This window comes from Prionailurus bengalensis, chromosome D3 (assembly GCF_016509475.1).
Source record: "Prionailurus bengalensis isolate Pbe53 chromosome D3, Fcat_Pben_1.1_paternal_pri, whole genome shotgun sequence".
In the NCBI taxonomy this organism is placed as follows: Eukaryota; Metazoa; Chordata; class Mammalia; order Carnivora; family Felidae; genus Prionailurus; species Prionailurus bengalensis.
This window is the reverse complement of record NC_057356.1, coordinates 29,530,222-29,549,795: the sequence shown is the minus strand read 5'-3', so window position 1 is coordinate 29,549,795 and position 19,574 is coordinate 29,530,222. Positions and strand designations below refer to the sequence as shown.

The window sequence follows — 19,574 nt, the reverse complement described above, 5'->3', positions numbered from 1 at the left end:
AGGGTGGGATCTTGCTCCTCCTTTCTGCTGTCGGGATCCTACATCTCTAACCCTTGACTGTGGCTTCATGCTTTTCTTTCCTGGCTTCATCTTCTACTCTAACCTTCCCTTGACCATGATTCTTCCAGCAACAGGCCCTTTCCTCCATAGCTGTGAAGTGGAATCCCTGAGCCCCTCCAATACACTGCCTTGCCTCAGTGTACTGGGGTCTGGCCACATTCCTGCAGGCTGCTGGCCAGAGCTGGTAGGGGTGGCCTGAAGGCAACCTATTGGCACAGAAGCTCCCTTGAGGGAGGTTCTGCTGTTTTGAGAAGAGGAGGCAGTTAGCTGTGTGGCTCTGAGGCTGAGGACAGAGGTATGGGTGGACAGGAGAGAGATTTGGGATCTGCACAGCTAAAGCTGTGGAGTCACCCAGAGAGGGAGAGAGGGGTGATCAGAGATGAGGGCCCAGATCAGCCCTAGGGGCCATGAGGGTTTAACAGTGGGGAGGAGAGAGGCTGTGGCCAGGAGACAGAGGTCTACTTCACAAGGGGTGGGAAAGTGATAAGGCAGAAGGCTGCAGGCAGATCAGGCCCACTGTGGGGCTGGTCACTACCACCCCACTGGGGAGATGGGGTATTCCTTATGTCAAACCTGTGCACTGGGTGGCTTGGACAAGGGGTTTACTGTTCTCTACCCATCAGTCATGTATGGAAGGTCTGCTCTGGGCCAGGCAGGACTGGGTGCTCAGATTGCCTAGCCTGTGTGGAGCTCACAGTCTGGCACATACATGGGCTTAGCTGGCTGGACTGCAGTGGGAGAGAGGGGGGAGGAACACAAAGTAGAGTGTGGGGCCAAAGGGGGGCTCCTAACCCAGCCAGGCCTGCTCAGAAAACGCTCTCTGGAGGAAGTGACTTCCTTCTTTGGGCCTTGGTTATGGGCCTCCATCCACCATTGGGCAGTCCTTTCCACTCTGATCCTCTGAGGTGTGTATGGTGTCCCCAGGAGCCCTCCTGCAAAAACATGTCCCAATCACCCAGGAAACAGCCATTTAGCAAGTACCACCTGAGCCAGGCCACCTTCAGCTCTGCTCCTCTGGTTGGTGCCACTGCCCCACACTGCGTGAGGGAGGCAAGGAGAAGAGGAAGAGCCAGTGCAAATGGGGCAGGAAGAACTAAGACCAGTCTGGCTTTGCCTTTGATGGGGTCAGGTGGCTGCCCTGCAGAGTGGGGCACAGAGATGCTACCAAATGAAGAGAGTAGGCTGAGAGGCTGACAGCCTGTGGATTGTGCAATGAGGAAGTCCTGGGGCCCTTGCCAGGGAAGCCTCAGGAGGCTGGCCAGGGGCTGACAGAAGCCAGGCTGCAGTGGGCACAGGAGTGATGAAGTAGATGCATATTTTGAGCTGAACAATTAATACAGGAGTGAGGAAGGCAAGAAAATGGTGGCTCCAGAGTTGAGGAAGTTGAGAGAAGGTCCTGTAGAGCTCTGGTTTTGGGAAAGGGGTGGGGACTGTGGCTGTGTCTGGGGTCCAAGAACCTGAGTGATGGAATGTAACAGGCTCTGGAGCCAGACTGTAAAAACACAGGCCACGTGTCCTTGCCTGTCACTGAACTTCGGTTTCTTCCTCTGTAAAAATAGGGATAATGGTGTCCATGGGGTTGTCTTAAGAGTCACAGAGGATAAAGTCTTAAGAGGCAGCAGAGTTGATCACCCTGTTGATGATCAAGGGAAAGGACTAGCTCCTTGCTTGCAGGTAAAATGACACTCCAGGAAGGTTCCTCCTGGACACCTGCAGATGTAGCTGACAGGGCAGGTCTGGTATCAGCTTGTGTCAAATTCCCAAGGGGACTTAGTAGACCTTGGAGGCAGGTTTCTGGCTGGAATCATTCAAGGAAATGGCCTAGCCTCACCCTCAGGTTCACCCTCATTTAGTTCAGTGAGGTTGAACAAGACAGCCACCCTCTAGGGGCCTCAGTCTGCTCCTCTGCTAAATGTACATAATACCACTCTCTTGGGACTGACAGATGAACTGAAGTGATGCATATACAGAGGCCACTGTCCCTTCCCCTGACACCCAATGGGTCCTTCCACAGGCCCCGATGGCCTGGATTTCAGCCTTTTCTGCTTCCCTCGTGGAAAGACCACACACCTGTGTGTGCCTCTTCTGGAAAAGCTGGGCATGGGGAGAGAGGAGCAGGCAGAAGAGCCTAGGTCCTGGCCACCCCTTCCCCATCTCCAAGAACACAGGCCCCTGGCTCTGCCCACCCCCAGTAAGGAAGAAACCCACAAAACCAAACCAGTGTCAGAGAGCATTTTTATTGAGGGCAGCAGAACGGGATCGCAGCATCTTAGAAAGCCTATTCTCTGCCGTTGGCAGGGAGCGGGAGGGAACCCGGCGCACTTCGAGGAACCCAGTGCTTGTGAATTCCTGAGTAGGCTCGGGTCAGTGGTGGCTGCTCGACAGCTCTCCCCTTCTCCAGAGGACCCAGCTGTTTGGTTGTGGAGCAGCCAGGGCTGTCCGCCAGCATGCTCAAAGCCTGCCCTGGGGACTGCCAGTCTGGAGGGGGGCAAGCTGCCCAGGCCTGAAGGAGGGACCATCCCCTGCCTTGCTCTCTGAAGGCCAGGCCTCTGATGGGGCAAACCATGGGGTGCCATGCCAGGGCTGAGAGTCCCTGAGGGGCTGCTAGCTTTGACAAAGGTATCCTCCTGAGCACAGACGTGAGAGGGCGACAGGCAGGCAAAGCTACGCTGGTAGAGATATGAAGCAATGGGACAGTTTCCAAGAATGGCAATATTTCTGGATTCAGAGAAGCAACGAGAACAAATGGTGGCTTATTTGGATAGCTTCTGACAGAATTTGGCATTTTATTAACAAATCTGTGTGTGAGTGAAATAAAGTCCATTATCACCTTTCTGCTAATGAAGAGACAGATGTGGAAACACTGGCCCAGTGCTCCTGCCTTCCTGGGCCCACAGGAGTCTCCAGAACCTGCCCTGGCGTACCTAGGACTGAAGAAGCCAAGTTCATTGCCACACTGCAGGGGCCATGCACCTGGACAACTAAACAACGTTCTGCTGCCTAACCTACCCATCACACCCACCTCTGCACAGGTAAAACCATCTTACAGGTCTGTAAGGCCCAGAAAGATCTCAAGTAAGAGAGCTAAAAACAGAAAGCCAGGTTTCTTTATCTTCCCCACAGGATCTAGTCCCCCCCCCCCCCCCCCCCCCGCCACCCAAGAGCCAAGAAAGGCAGTGGCAAAAGAGGAGTTGGTGACACACGGTGTTTGGACCATCAGCTTCCTCTGGGTGTCAGTGACAGGTATTCTCTATTTCAGGGGCAGTCCCACTTGCTTTGAAAAGACATTAACATTCAAATCCTTACAAGTTCATCTGATGATAAATTCTAAGGTCAATTTTTATTTCTACAAAAAAAGGCAGTCAAAACAATATAAAACACATGTAAAGGATATTATTGAGTGAGCTTCAAGTGGAGCTTGACTCTGCAAAGGCTGTGAGTCCAGAGGGAGGGGGAAGGCCGTCTTGTTCCTGGGCTGGCCGGCTGCTCCGAAGAAAGGGGCCAGCAGGGTGCCAGCAACCCCACACTGGTGCTGGCTATAGCCGAGTCCTGCCAACTCCAGCCAATTCCAACCCCGCAAAGGGTCAAACTGTGCCAAGGGAGGGTCGCAGTGGGGCTGCGCTGCACTGAGGAGCTGGGAGAGGGAGCTCCGTGGCACATTCAGATGGAGCTCGGTGACAGGTGAGCGTGGAATTTCACATGGACATTCTGGCTGTGGCATTGTTGCCTGCACTGACACATCTTCTACAATGGCTGCAGGGAGGAGTGTCAACCTTTGGCTTCAGGAGCCTCTCTGGCGAGAAATTCCTCACACAAGTGCCAGCTCACACAAGTGCCAGCATCTTCTGGTGGGCAGGCCCTCCCCTGGGGTCACCACAGACATGGGTTACCCCAGTCAGGCCAGGCCAAAGTTCAATCACGCACACAGACATCAGGGTTTGCCCATTTAATCAACGTTATTGTGGTAACACCAGCCGGATTTTTACATAAGAACTGGGCCTCCCTTTTCACGGAATTTTTTTTTTTGGGGGGTGATGAGGGGGAGGTGGTGGGGTGGTGAGTGGTAGTGTGCTTGTTTTTAAAATATTTTTAAAGGATGTTATAAATTGGGGCCAGGAGAATTTGAACCAACTCCCACACAGGGCAGTGCAACGTGGGAGTAGAGAAGCCACCAGAATCATCAGGAGTGGTCTCTTCTCTTTGCGGAGGAGATGGGCCTGAGTCTGGGGAAATGAATGAGTGAAAAATAAACCGAATGCAAGAAGGTGGGAGTTGCAGGGGCAGGGGAAGAAAGGGAACTGCAACCTTTTTTTTTTTTTTTCCTTTTTTTTTCCTTAACCTTAAGGGCTAAATGTAAATTGAAAATTTTGGATCAATTTGGACAAGAAAAGAAATACCATTCTTTTAAAGTAGATTGAAGCAGTGATTTTTTAAAACAAAGAAAGCAGAACTAGAACATCTTAAATTTTTAATCCTTTCTTTACAGGTTACCTAGACCACTTTTGATTAAGAAAACTGTAGAAAGTTAGTAACTGCCACAAGCAAACGCCAGGCGGCGGAACGTGTCAATTTTCCACAGAGTCCTGCTTTGCGGGGTGTCTGAATGCGCTGCTCGGGATCTCCGCTCACACTCGCTGGAATCAGTCGCGGCAGAGTTTAGTCCACAGGTCGCTTCTCCCCGTATTTCTTTGTAAACTCTTCAGCGTTCTTACAGAATTTTTTACGGTCCTTAGAGTATTCTTCAGCTAGGTCAGCCCGAAGTGGGTGCTCGGGCTGGGGGTCGTTCACCAGTGCTATGAGGGACTGGATTACTGCCAAGAAAAGGACCAGGCACCGCTGGTTAGAACAGTCTCAGAAAGGGCAAAACTTTGACTGCAACACTGATTTACATCGATGTGCTTTTACGAGAAAGCAGCCTCCCGTTTATCCAAAATTCTAACCACCAGGGCGCAACCCATCTTTTCTCTGTAGCTGGGAGAAGGTGCTGAGCTACAAGCAGCTAATACAACAGCAGTTAACTGGTCAGATGACACCTCCACCTCTCCAGGAACCTTCCTGAACTGACACTCTGGGGAGCCAGTCACCCTCTCCCTGCTTCTCCCAAACTGCGGAGCTCTCAGGCCTAGCAAGAACACCTTCTCACATGCACATACACATACTCACACGCACGAGTGGAGCTTCTCCAGGGTAGGGATTGGGTGACGTGTCCCTCACTACAATCGGTTCAGGGGAGTTTCCATAAAAGTGTACTGAGAAAGCATGACAATGAAGGGTGCATGACAGGTCTGCACAATGTAAATACATAATGAGCCCACCCTGGAAGACCACTAGGAGCTTCTGAAGCAGCTGAGAAAGGTTCACTTGACACCTGAACTGCTGGAAGGCAGGTAACCTTCAGCACTATTATGCTCTCAACCCCACAGGCAGAAATCACACAGCTCAGGGTGGGTTCCACAATGCTTTCCCAAAGTACAGTAAATCCTAGATGTACTGGAAGGCTAGCCCTGGGATGGAAGGGCCACCAGGGAAGAGAAGATGGGAAAGAGAGATCAAGGGGGAAGCACGGAAGGCTCAGGAACCCCAAGCCTCCTCACCTCAGAAGTGGGGTGCATGCAGCCACTTTGCCTTCTCCCACATGCTTCTCCTCACCCCGCCCTGATTAGGACTGGCACCCCCAGAGTTCCATGTTTCTTCCCACTGTCATGTTCCTAGCAAAAAAGGCATCTCTTCTCTGGATTACCGAAGCCATGGATTCCTTTCCTGGGAGCCATGTTCTTCACCCTAGCATTACAAGTTATGGATTACCTGCTACCACTGGCTGGGTCAGGTACAAAGACATAACCAGCCAATAGGTCCACTCTGAATGGGGGGAACAGCACAGAGTAACACAAAGAAAGCAGAACTATGCCTGGCCAGGCATCCAAATACCACCTGCCCTCACCTCTGTCTATTAGTGTTACCAAGTGAGACAGGGCAATTGAGGGTTCCTGTGACCATGGTGGGCACAGGCGAGGCCGATAGGGTCCAGGCTGAGTATGGAGGAGGTGGGCAGAAAGGGTGGACTGGGGAGAGCAAGCAGGAATGAAAGGCCTGGAAACAGCTCTGTAGGTTAGGGCAGTTTCTCCCTATCTGCACACCACCCTCAGGGGCAGGCATTATCACCTCCCACCTGTAAATATCTCTTAAGAGAAAGCAGGCTCTGGAAGTATATTTCTATCTGTGTATTTAAGATTTACCCTTTCTATATTTTATTCTTGTGTAACAGCAAAAACAATGATAAAGGTATTTTGTCCCTATTTCCCCAACTTCAACCATTGGTATTCCACTATTTGCCGTGTTTCCACATATAACCTAAGTGACTACTTATCTAATATATTTCTCTAAATCACATTAAAAAATAAAAATATTTATATTTTATAAAGGAAAAGTAAATGTTAGTAACTCCAATGGAAAACCACTTTCACTCACCATAAACAGAAGGCATGCATCAACAAACATTAAAATAAGCACCTAAGCCTCCCTCCTGTCCAGCCAGGGGAAGCAAGCACATGGACAAACCCTCTTCCTGAGGACATCTTTCACAGCTTCTCCCAGATGCTACCCCAGCTTGCAGGCCAGGCCCTAATTTAGCAAGCTCCCAGATTTCTCCACCCCATGCTCAGCTGCGAGACTGCTCCATAGACTTCCCCATACTCTTTTGCTGCTCTTGACTTCAGGCTAGAAACTTGAACCACATCTGACTCACTGTGTCAACAAGGTGGCTTCCCGTCTTCTTCCATGATCAGAAACAGTTCTGTAGCAGAACTGATGCTTCATTAGCATTTCAGGAACCTCAGAGGGTTCTTGCCTGGATAAGTACTTTGTGGGAGGTACTGATGAGTTTTCAAGTTTTCCTGTTCACCCTCTGTGATGGATACTCAGGCTCTCTGCTGTTCACTAGCCCATCTTTTTTTTTTTTTTTTTTTTAATGTTTATTTATTTTTGAGACAGAGAGAGACACAGCATGAGCAGGGAAGGGGCAGAGAGAGAGGGAGACACAGAATGTGAAGCAGGCTCCAGGCTCTGAGCCGTCAGAACAGAGACCGATGCAGGGCTCGAACTCACGAATTGTGAGATCATGACCTGAGCCGAAGTCGGACGCTTAACTGAGCCACCCAGGCACCCCAACTAGCCCATCTTAATACCTAATCTATTGGTATAAAAACCATTTTGTTAACTATTAAGGCTAGTTTTTCTTTTTCTTTTTTTTTAAAGTTTATTTATTTATTTTGAGAGAGCAAGCGAGCAGAAGCAGGGGAGGGGCAGAATCCCAAGCAGACTCCACACCATCAGCGCAGGACTTGATGTAGGGCTTAAACCCACAGACTGTGGGATCATGACCTGAGCCAAGATCAAGAGTCGGATGCTTAACCAACTGTGCCACCCAGGCACCCCAAGACTGTTTTTTCAAAAGATGACTAATTTGTAAGATTTCTGTATCTATTTAATTCTTGTCTGGGAACTTGCTTTTGCTTATTTGATCAAGTCAAAATATTTTCCAATTTTTTTACTTGTTCTGATGAGTATTTCATTCTTTCTCTGTTCCTCTGGGTGCATTTCTGGCTCCTTGGCTAAACTGTAATAAAGTCTAGCTGAGCTTAGCTTGCTTTGATAGTAAGGAAACTGACAGCTACAACAGATTTTCAAACTACAACCGTGGCCCCATCCCAGCATTTTTCATACATAAAACAGCGCATTCATTGTATTTTACAAGTGGTCTAGCCCTATTTTTTTTTTTTTTTTAAATCTCTTCCTTGACCCAAATGCTCCTCAGGAGTATTTTTTTCTCCTCCAAAATGTAGGGGCTAAAGAACAAAATCAAATTTTACCTCCCACTCTCAATGTATACAGTCAGAGAATAAAGGCTATAAAATTTCCTTGTTTTTGTTCTTAGTTTCTTTGTAATGGGGAATGTAAACAATATCCATGACATCCCCCCCCCCTTTTCATGGAGATCCGGGGGCTCCATTCTCAGAGTAAAATGTGAATGGTACATTCCCCCATCCCTAAAGGCTGTCTGATGCCTTCCACAAAATGTACTACGAAATCTAATTAATCTTACACTGTTTATTATATTTACTGAGTCCTCTTTCTAAATTTTATCCACTTGATTTAAGATAATAATGCAGGGGGAACTGAAACATTCAATTAAGGAATTATTTTTCTCTTTATATATTTCTGTCGCTATTGTTTGGTACACACAGAATCCATATTATGCTGGCTTTGTTACAGACTCCAATTTATATGGCAAATCTTATTCAACTACCACATTAAGCCCTTGCTCTACTGCTAAGATATCTACTAGAACCAGATACACTGCTACGCAAAACTTTGTTTTCACATTCCTTTTTTCTGGTATTTTTTATTGTCAACATCTACTACCTCTCTGTTTGATACAGTTTTGCTTTGTTTCTTGACTTTTCTCCTGCTACTTTTACTCAATTTTTTAAAATGTTTATTTATTTTTAGAAGAGACAGGGTGGAAGTGGGGAAGGGGCAGAGAGAGAGAAACACAATCCAAAGCAGGCTCCAGGCTCCGAGCTGTCAGCACAGAGCCCAACACGGAGCTGGAACTCATGAAACTGCGAGTTCATGACCTGAGCTGAAGTCAGACACTTAACCAACTGAACCACTCAGGCACCCCATACTTTTGCTCAATTTTTAATGCTTCTCTACTTTCTAATTAAAAATCAAGGGGCACCTGGGTGGCTCAGCTGTTTGAGCATCCAATTTCGGCTCAGGTTATGATCTCAAGGTTCGTGAGTTCAAGGCCCACGATTCTCTGTCTCCCTCTCTCTCTCTCTGCCCCTCCCCTGCTCATGCTCTCTCTCTCAAAAATATACAAACATTAAAAAAAAAATCTTAAGGGGCGCCTGGGTGGCGCAGTCGGTTGGGCGTCCGACTTCGGCCAGGTCACGATCTCGCGGTCCGTGAGTTCGAGCCCCGCGTCGGGCTCTGGGCTGATGGCTCAGAGCCTGGAGCCTGTTTCCGATTCTGTGTCTCCCTCTCTCTCTGCCCCTCCCCCGTTCATGCTCTGTCTCTCTCTGTCCCAAAAATAAATAAACGTTGAAAAAAAAAAAATCTTAAAAGTATACAAATTAAGTTGTTTTCAGCAGATAACACAAAACTGTGTAATACCACTACTATTTCATTCCAGAACATATTCATCATTCCAAAAACACCCACTCTTATAAAGAGTCACTTCCTAATCCCCTCATCCCACCCCTGACAAACACTAATCTATGTTCTATCTCTAGATTTGCCTACTCTGGACATCCCAGGTACAGCTGATTCTAGTTTTTTTTGTTTTTTTGGGTGTTTTGGGTTTTTTGTTTTTGGTGTTTTTTTTGCAGTAGTTATGTACTGTAAAGTTGCTGTGAATGCTGAATTACAGAGATACTCAGCCATGAGTTACCTCAGGGATGACCAGCTACAGAACCATCCAGCTGAGCCCAGCCAATCTACAGAATGAGAAATACCAAATTGCTGTTATTTTAAGTCATGAAGTTTTAAGATGGTTTGTAACATAATAATAGATAGCAGAAACAAGGAAGCATATCAGCAAGTGCCAGGGACAACATGCCTGATGTATGTGAGGACAAGCTACAGAACGATTTTCCAGAAAGAAACCCTAACTGTCCCAAATAACAAAATAGCAAGTCTGCCCATCACTTCACACACAACAGTACCCTGTACCAAAATTTTTATCTTAAAAAGCCTGCCGGCAAGGGCGCCTGGGTGACTCAGTCAGCTGAGCATCCAACTTCGGCTCAGGTCGTGATCTCACAGTTTGTGGGTTCGAGCCCCGCATCAGGCTCTGTGCTGACAGCTTGCTCAGAGCCTGCAGCCTGCTTCAGATTCTGTGTCTCCTTCTCTCTCTCTGCCCCTCCCCCACTCATGCTGTGTCTGTCTCTCAAAAATAAATAAATGTTAAAAAAAAAAAAAAATTTTAAAAAAGCCCACTGGCAAGTACCAAAAGAACGAAAAGCCTATCTCAGGTATCTGACAGGTATCTAATTTAGGGGTGGAGGGGAGCCCAGCATTTTGGCTATGTGCCTACATCCGCCCATCCTGAGCAGCTAGTCCCTGAAGAGGTATGGAGCACTTTTACTTGTGTTTGTATCTCCTACAAGCCTCAATGCCCCTGGTCCCACTCCATTTCTCAGGTAAGGGAGGAGATCTTATAACTTTGAGGCCTGGCAGTCTTAGCTGTGGCGCAGCCAGGCCTGGAAGGGCTTCCCCTCCCAGGGCATGGTGTTAGATACACACAACTTGGGCTCCTGAAGTTGTGTGAGAGGCTGACAAGGCATTCCGGAACAAATGCAGCTACAGCCTTCCAACACAGAGCTAGGAATTTGTATAGAAAAACAAAAACAGGGGCGCCTGGGTGGCGCAGTCGGTTAAGCGTCCGACTTCAGCCAGGTCACGATCTCGCGGTCCGTGAGTTCGAGCCCTGCGTCGGGCTCTGGGCTGGTGGCTCAGAGCCTGGAGCCTGTTTCTGATTCTGTGTCTCCCTCTCTCTCTGCCCCTCCTCCGTTCATGCTCTGTCTCTCTCTGTCCCCCCAAAAATAAATAAACGTTGAAAAAAATATTAAAAAAAAAAAGAAAAACAAAAACAAAAACCAAGTATGTGCACTTAAGAACAACTTCATCAGCTTTTATAAACATCACGTCGTCCATGACCGAAAGTCACGTCCACTGGAGATCTCTCTACCCAGACTCAACATTTAGACCCATTCCTTTCTACTACTGAGCTGTGAAAGCCTGATGGACACCTTTCATGATGATTATTTCAAACGAGAGAGGCTCAACTTCCCATGCAAAAGGATTTCAACTCCATCTTCCAGGGGTTCCAATGAAAAATTACTGTATCAGTCTGAAAAACCATCTGAGGCCTTCCACCCTCATTCACTCCCTTTAATCTGAAAAGACCGTATAGTGGTTCAGGTGGCTACGCACCAACAATATGAGATTAAAAGTTCAAAAGTAAGTTCTGAAGTTAAGAAATAAAAACTAGACACAGTCCATAACAAAATCTAGATACTTCCAAGGGGCAAGAGGAAGGCCAACCATAATAATGAATCAAGTACCTTTCCCAGAAAAATTAGCACATGTATGTTCATACAGAAGTACCTGGACACATGGCCACATTCAATTGCAAGGAATTCCAGGTCCACTAAAGCCAACTTTGTGCTTTTATCTGGGCACACAGCCCTTGACCATGCCCCTTCCCCCCAGCACCACCCACTCTGAGACACTGGCATTGTGCTGTCTGCCAGGTAGCTTTGATTTGCACCCTTCTTTTAGCCTGGCAGGGCCTCTTCAACCTCCCTCCCTCCTTCAAGTCTGAGTTCATGTGCTAACTGCTGTATGAGGTTACCTTAAACACCATTCGCCCTTTCCCACTCAAAGCAGCCCCACAATCCTTCATGAAAACTTCCAGGGACAGTACCTACACCCCCTAACTGGACAGGCAGCAAATACTGGGCTGGTCTATTTACATGTGTCCCCACTGGTCTGCGAGCACAGGAGGGCCTCCTCAAATACCTGTGCAGGTCAATGGTTTGACTGAGATGTGCCCTGCCCATGAGGAATGGCGGGAACCTCAGCAGCACTTGTGCATGCACTGGAGTTGGGTCAGGTAAGATTTCTCTGGAATCTGTGAAACATGGCATTAGAAAGGACTGAGGGGCCCCTGCCCCACAACAGCATCCCCAGAAGAGCACCACTTGAGAAAGACACAAGAAGCATGCCTTACCTTGGTCGGTTTTGGTTGCTGGCTTCCAGTTTTCAGCACTAATTACCGGCAGACAGACCTGCCCCTTTTCATCGATGTTCGGGTGATAGATCTTTGTTTTAAATGTGATCTTCGGTGGTTTGAATGGGTACTCTGCTGGAAAGTTGATTTCGATTCTGAAGGCCCCCTTATCATATGGAGGGTTGTCCTGCAGGGAATGAGAAAAAATCAAAATGAACACACTACAGTTCAAACACCTGTAGTTGAGACAGGACTGTCCTGTTTACTTGAAAAATTAACTTATTTCAAATAGTATGCCAATTGAAGCCTTGTCACCTTCAGGGCAACCATCAATCAGTGTTTCCGGAGCAGGATGTCCGCAAAGCTGCATAAAGGTCTGCAACTGGCCGTGTGGTCTCTTTCTCTTTGTATCCTTAATAGACTTTGTTTGTTTGAGTAGGTTTAGGTTTACAGCAAAACTGAGAGGGAAGTACAGGTATCCCCCACTTTCCAGAAGTTTGAGTGACGCCACTTTGCTTTCTTGAAAGACCTATGTTAGTACCTGTTTTGCTAGCCAACAGACAGAAATCTGAAGAGGATTTTCACTTTTACCAAAAAAGGCAAAAAATGAAAATAGCAATCAGCATCTGTTTTGCAGCAATCATTTATAGAGAGCACTGCATCTGGAGCAGCCAGAGTGGTGGCGCCAACAAGTGCCTTCTTCAGGAACTGCACTCAGCATCTCAGAGTCAAGCCGTCAGAGCTTTGAACTGTATCTGTAAACATCTGTGCTTTACCTTGACTTCTTTTGTCTATCTGTTAGCAAGGCGTGTCCCTAAGGTATCAGACAAGCCTGAGAGGTTAATTTTGGGGACTGGAAACACTAACAATTTTTTCCATATAAATTAATAGTAACTAAATGCTTCTTTGCTTTACACCATTTTGGCTTATAAAAGGTTTCCTAGGAATGCTCCAGTTGTGTGTGTTTGTGAGTGTGTGTGTTTTAAGACTTATTTTTAAGTAATCTCTACACCCAACATGGGGCTTGAACTCACAACCTTGAGGTCAAGGGTTGCATGCTCCACCAAATGAGCCAGCTGGGTGCCCCAGAATGCTCCCCTGATAGCAGGGGAAAGCTGTACTGAATTCCTATATGTCCCCTCCTCCACTATCAACATCCCCCATAGAGTGGTTACAATCGATGAACCTACACTGACAACTCATTGTTATCCATAGTCCAGTTATACTAAGGTTAATTCTTGGTATGCATTTTGTTGGTTTGGTATGGTATCATACATTATAGGTGGAATCATTCAGATTAGCATATTTCATTTAGTTATATTCATTTAAGGTTTTGCCATGTTTTTTCATGGCACGATAGCTCATTCTTCTTAGCACTAAATATTTTGTTTTCTGGATTTATCACCACTTACTCCATTCATCCACTGAGGGACATCTTGGTTGCTTCCAAGTTTAGCAATTATGAATAAAGGTGCTATACACACCTGTGTGTCAGTTTTTGTGTGGATATGCATTCCTAACTCCTTTGGGTAAACACTGAGCAGCATGATTCCTAGATTGTAGGTTAAGACTATGTTTAGTTTTGTTAAAAAGCACTAACTGTCAGGGTGCCTGGGTGGCTCAGTGGGTTAAGCAACCAACTCTTGATTTTGGCTCAGGTCATGGGATGGAGTCTTCCAGCAGGCTCCGTGCTGGGCATGGAGCCTGCTTGAGATATATTCTCATTCTCTCATTCTCTCTCCCTCCCTCCCTCCCTCCCCCTCTGCCCACTCATGCTCTCATTCTCTGTGTCTCACAAACATTTACATTTTTTAATAGTTATTTATTTTTGAGAGAGAGAGAGAGACAGACAGACAAAGCATGAGCGGGGGAGGGGCAGAGAGAGAGGGAGACACAGAATCTGAAGCAGGTTCCAGGCTCTGAGCTTTCTGCACAGAGCCTGACACCGGGCTTGAACCCACGAACCTTGAGTGAGATCATGACCTGAGCCGAAGTTGGACACTTAACTGACTTAACCACCCAGGTGCCTCCAAACTAAACATTTAAAAAAAATCACCAACTGGGGTGCCTGAGTGGCTCAGTCGGTTAAGCATCCAACTTTGGCTTAGGTCATGATCCTGAGGTTTGTGGGTTTGAGCCATGTATCAGGCTCTGTGCTGATAGCTCAGAGCCTGGAGCCTGCTTCAGATTCTGTGTCTCCCTCTCTCTCAGCCTCTCTCCTACTCATACTTTCTCTTTCAAAAAAAAAATAATAATAAACATTAAAAAAACAATCAATCACCAACTGTCTTCCAAAGCGGCTGCACTATTTTATATTCCCACCAGCAACAAATGAAAGCCACCAAGACATCCTCCCCAGCATTTGTTAGTGTTAGTGTTTTAGACTTTTGCCATTCTAATAGGTGTGTATGGTATCATGTTACTTTAGTTTGCAATTCCCTAATGACAATATGATGTTGACTATCTTTTCATATGCTTATTGTCATCTATATATCTTCTTTGGTGAGGTATCTATTCAGATTTTTTGCCCATTTGAAAATCACACTCTTATTATAGAGTTTTAACAATTTTTTGTATATTTTCGGATAGCAGCCCTTTATCAGATATGTCTTTTGCAAATATCTTTTTTTTTTTTTCAACATTTATTTATTTTTGGGACAGAGAGAGACAGAGCATGAACGGGGGAGGGGCAGAGAGAGAGGGAGACACAGAATCGGAAGCAGGCTCCAGGCTCCGAGCCATCAGCCCAGAGCCTGACGCGGGGCTCGAACTCACGGACCGCGAGATCGTGACCTGGCTGAAGTCGGACGCTTAACCGACTGCGCCACCCAGGCGCCCCGCAAATATCTTTTTTGAAAATATGAACAGTCACACACAATATGAACATATAACAACCCAACCAAGACCACACTGAGTGCTAACGGTTCAAAGAGGTGGCGGAACTCCAGCTGAACTCTGGGGAACAGAGCTTGCCCCTAGTTGCTATCCACACATGGCCAGAACCATGCCCCACATCCTTGTCCTTAGGACAGCTCAAAGATCTAGACTTCAGGACAGCTCAAAGATCTAGACTTCAGGGCCTGGATGCCCTGATGGGCCCAGGAGCCTCTGAGAGATGCCCCAAGAAAAAGAGCCCCAGACTCTTCCCACCCTCCCTCTACCTCCAGGATTGAGCAAACCCTTCATCTACTGCCTTTTCCCAATACTCTGGCTCTCCTGCGTGCCATCCAGGTGTGCCATGTCACACCCAACCCAAAGAAAGCTAAGCTTCACAGAGTGCCCAGGAATGCTATTGGCAGTGCCCCCCCCCCCCCCCCTTCAAGCCCCAAACCATCTGGGCATCCTCCAGCAAAATATGGCTCCTCTGCTGGGAAGCAAGGCTGGCTTGCACCAGGTCTCTATACTGCCCTGTGTTCTAATCCTGCCCAAGGAAGGGAGGCATGGGGCAGGGGCTTTGGAGGACAAGTAAAGTTGGGGAAGGCTGAGGGGCGAGAGAAGACTTCCAGACAGATATGACTAAAGACTATGATGGTGGGGCCTGGAAGGGGCAGTCTGGGGAAGACAAGAGGCTGGGAGCAGACAGTGTGGCCGAGGGGTTACACAGGGTCTTCCTAAGGAAAGCCTGGGGCCACGTTTAGGGCTCCGAACTCCCCCTGAACAGCGGGATATACTCTCAGATTAACCTGTGGGGAAGCTTGTAAGGAAGTTGGAGACTCAGGGTCAGGAAGAAAGTGGAGATGCTAACAGTCTGGGTCGTATGCCTGTGTGAGGAGACTGACCTACACACACCTGGGAAAGGATGTTAGGAGAAGACACGATTGGGAAATCATTTTTATCCTAACAAATCCTTCCCTAATCCCTTCTTCATGAACACAGATTTTTCTAGAACACTGTCCAGAAGTTAAAGTGGTAGCAGACCCCTCCCAGACCTTGCCCTGTCTGCCCACCCCGAGTCACTACCTAGGACAGAGAGCTCAACTCACTGTTACAAATATACACATTTGTACAAATTACAAATGGAAGGAACTCAGAGAATACTGCTTTTGTTTTTTAGGAGAGATTTAAATTTTCTAAGTAAAAATCACGTTCGCTTATACTGCTTGAGCAAAGTGAAAAGAGCTTTCCTTTATAACTTTTGTTTGGCTTGTGATTTCTGCCAGATTTATTCATTCACTGCCCCAGACTAGTCACCAGCCTTGTGCCTTGCCTTGTGCTGGGCACCGTGCTAGGAGCTGAGAGGCAAGAGATAGCTGGTCCCAGTTAGCAGTATTAACCTCGGTTCTACCTCCTCCTTGCTGGATAAGCCTGGGACATTCTTGAACATCTGTAAAATGGGAGTGTAACAGCAGCCTGCACTGATGATGAAGTATGAGCACGTACAGTCCAATGAGCCTGGCACCTGGGAAAAAGCTCAAGAAAAGCAGCTCTCTTGCTACCAGAAGCAGGACAGGCTGAGCCTCTCACCACAACCCAGGGAGTGTGGCTAAGCTCACCTTAACTTCTCTGAGACTCTGTCCTTGTCTGGAGCTCTGGGGAGGACCAAAGGAGTGGCTCGAATGTGTGCTGACACACAGACTGTCCACCGGTCCCAGGGACTTTCGCTGAAGGTGTGCAAAAATTAAAACACAGAAGAAGCATATACCTTCCGGATAAAGCCCTAAAGCCCCACAACTTTTGACATTTCAGACCTAAACTTATTATGCATGACCCTGACTAATGTTTTTCTGTCATTCCCACCTTTATGTATGCCTTGCATTCCCTTCAGCTCACATTGCTGTGTCAAGGAAAGTTTTTAGATGTAAAATTAATTTCTTCCAATAATTTTTTTTCTTCTGATAATTTTAACATGTCATAAATTACTGCACAGATTTTAAATTTTACTCTCTCTCCTGAAGATGCTATAGGTGATAAGCCAAACATGTATCCACTCTCCCTTTACATAAGTATATTTTATCAACAGTATGGTTGAGAAAAAAGGAAAAAGAAAAATAACTTTGGTATCGCTTTCGTGCTAAGAATCCCCTTTTCTGGGTCATCTGGATGGCTCAGTCAGTTGAGCGTTCAACTTTAGCTGAGGTCATGATCTTGGGGGCTCTGCGCTGACAGTGCAGAGCCTGCTTAGGAATTCATTCATTCATTCATTTTTTCTCTCCCTCTCTCTCTCTCTCTTCTCTCTACCCCTCCCCCACTCATGCTCCCTCTCTGTCTCAAAATAAACTTTAAAAAAAAAATCCCCTTTTCTGCATTTGCTTCTAGTCATTACACACATGCATGTAAATAAGATTCAACCACTCTTTACCAAAGACTTACTACATGCTAGCTGTTTTCCTGTCTTATCTCCAATTCACTTCCCCCAACAGCACCCTCAGGCAGACGCTGTCATCACCCACATCTGGAAATTTAACAAGTGAGGTGGAAGTTGAGTAATCAGCCTAAGACCCTAAACTCACCCTTCCTCTCCTGCAACACAACTTGCTGCATGTGCAGGCATACCTCTGGGCCCATCCTCGTCACCTCTGTGGGGCCTGCGGGCAAGAGGCACTGATGAGAATGTGCTGATGCTCATGTGGCTTGCTGTATCATGAGTCACGAACTGTCCTCTGTCCCTGTACAAGAAGTCTTTTGTCTCCTGCCAGCGTCCAATAAGCCGTGGCAGGCTACCTTGTTAGCTTGCAAGTAGGGTAAAACCTTCAGATCCTTCACAGTTCTCGACACCAACTTTGCAAGGCACAAAGTCATTCTGTGGCAACTAAGACCAAGAGGAAGCTCCTCCACACATGGCATCAGACCATCTGGGGCCGTTTACCCATGTGTCCTACTCCTAACCCTGTGGCCAAACCTAATCTTTCCTTTCCAGGGCAACCCTTCAAGAATCTCAAGACCCCATTGCACGTCTTCCCTTTCTTGAATGTTGACCCTGATTCCTTCAGTTTCCCCACAGAAGTCACAGTTTGTGTCACTGCTGTGACTGCGTTCTCTGTGATGCAATAAGGACACCACACAGCTCTCTGGCAGCCACAGAGGAAGTCAGTCCAATCCTCCCACTCCCTGACGTACGTGGACTGCTGCCACATGGTGTGTCCCCACAGCATGTACACAGCTAACTGTCTGACACCACATGCAGGACTCATGGCTGACTTGATGCGCACAGGTGGATCCTGGTTTAGAGCTAACAAACATGCTGTTCCTTCTTCACTCCAGGATGAACTAAAGGCTCTGTGTATCGCATCCACTTCTGTCCATTTTGGTGACGACCCCTCAGTCGCATCCCATCCTTTCGCTATGCCTCACCCAGCAAGCTAACAAAGCCCGAGATTCACAATGATGCCAAGCCCAGACCTGACCTGCTGGCTACCCGCCCCCCAGAGTTGAGCTGTGCTGTTAAAGGGGAGCTTTCTATGCTCTCATGCCTTCAGGGTCTACTCTAGAATCTTGTCAACTGGGGCTCCTGGGTGGCTCAGTTAAGCGTCCATCTTTGGCTCAGGTCATGATCTCATGGTTCATGGGTTGGAGCGCTGCATTGGGCTCTATGCTGACAGCTCAGAGCCTGGAGCTTGGATTGGATTCTGTGTCCCCCCCAGCCCACCCACTCTCTCTGTCCCTCCCCTGCTCATCCTCTTTCTCTCTCTCAAGAATAAATAATCATTAAAAAAAATTTTTAGAGTCTTCTCAAAAGCTGAGATAAGTTCATGGGTCTTCTGAACACAGACAATGTCTTTTTACCCTTTGTAAACTGTCAAGTATTTATTCTTTTGTAGCTATTCTGAAAATAAGCTTCCTGATTGCCTGAATCACAAAATCTGCTCAATTAGTAGGCTGATTTTGCACTAATGTTGCTTTCTGAATGAGTTATTTGTACCATTTCCAACAATTTGGTTCACAGGGTTTTTCACACTATAGTTGTCAATGAAGACCCCACACTACAGAATTCCATCATACTGAAAGTATAGTGAAAGTAATCTTAGAACTGGTTTTCCAATCTCTCATGACCAAACTACCCTATGAATTATAACTAAATTTAAAAATCATGCTCATTGGGGCACCTGGGTGGCTCAGTCAGTTAAGCATCCAACTTTGGCTCAGGTCATGGTATCGCCGTCCGTGAGTTCGAGCCCTGCGTCGGGATCTGTGCTGACAGCTCGGAGCCTGGAGCCTGCTTCAGATTCTGTGTCTCCTCTCTCTCTGCCCCTCCCCCACTTTCACTCTGTCTCTCTCCCTCTCTCAAAAATAAATAAGCATTAATGTTTTAAAATGTTTTAAAAATCTTCAATAAGGAATATTCTCTCCTCTGAACTCCTATGTACTTCTCACAACACAATCCACTACCCCCAGGAATGAAGTAGCCTTATTATTATTCTTCATAGAAATATAACAAAAGCAACAACAACAACAAAGTATTAAACATTCCATCCCCCAGGTAATAGCTGTTAGTCCCTGCTGCATGGCCCTGCTATGTTCTCTATGCATATGTAGCATAAACAAAGACATTTTATTCTGGACATCTATACATATATATTTTTTAATTTTTTTAATGTTTATTTTTGAGAGAGAGGGCTAGCGAGCAGGGGAGGGGCAGAGAGGGAGGGAGAGAAAGATTCCCAAGCAGGCTCTGCATTGTCAGCATGGAGCCCGATGTGGGGATCGATCTCACAAACCGTGACATCATGACCTGGGCTGAAAGCAAGAGCCAGACACTTAACTGACTGTGCCACCCAGG

At 46.9% G+C, this 19,574-nt stretch overlaps 1 protein-coding gene across 2 annotated transcripts in view; it reads right to left on the bottom strand.

Moving 5' to 3' along the window:
* Window positions 1-3,375: 3,375 nt before the first annotated feature.
* UBE2L3 (ubiquitin conjugating enzyme E2 L3) overlaps window positions 3,376-19,574 on the bottom strand; it is a 55,451-nt gene continuing 39,252 nt past the window's right edge. For both annotated transcript variants that reach the window (XM_043558213.1, XM_043558214.1), the window contains 2 exons: window positions 11,858-12,044; window positions 3,376-4,871 (listed from right to left, as the gene is read on the bottom strand). In XM_043558213.1, coding sequence (XP_043414148.1) covers window positions 4,717-4,871; window positions 11,858-12,044 — 342 coding nt within the window. In that variant the 3' untranslated portion in view covers window positions 3,376-4,716. The remainder of the gene's footprint in view (window positions 4,872-11,857; window positions 12,045-19,574) is intronic.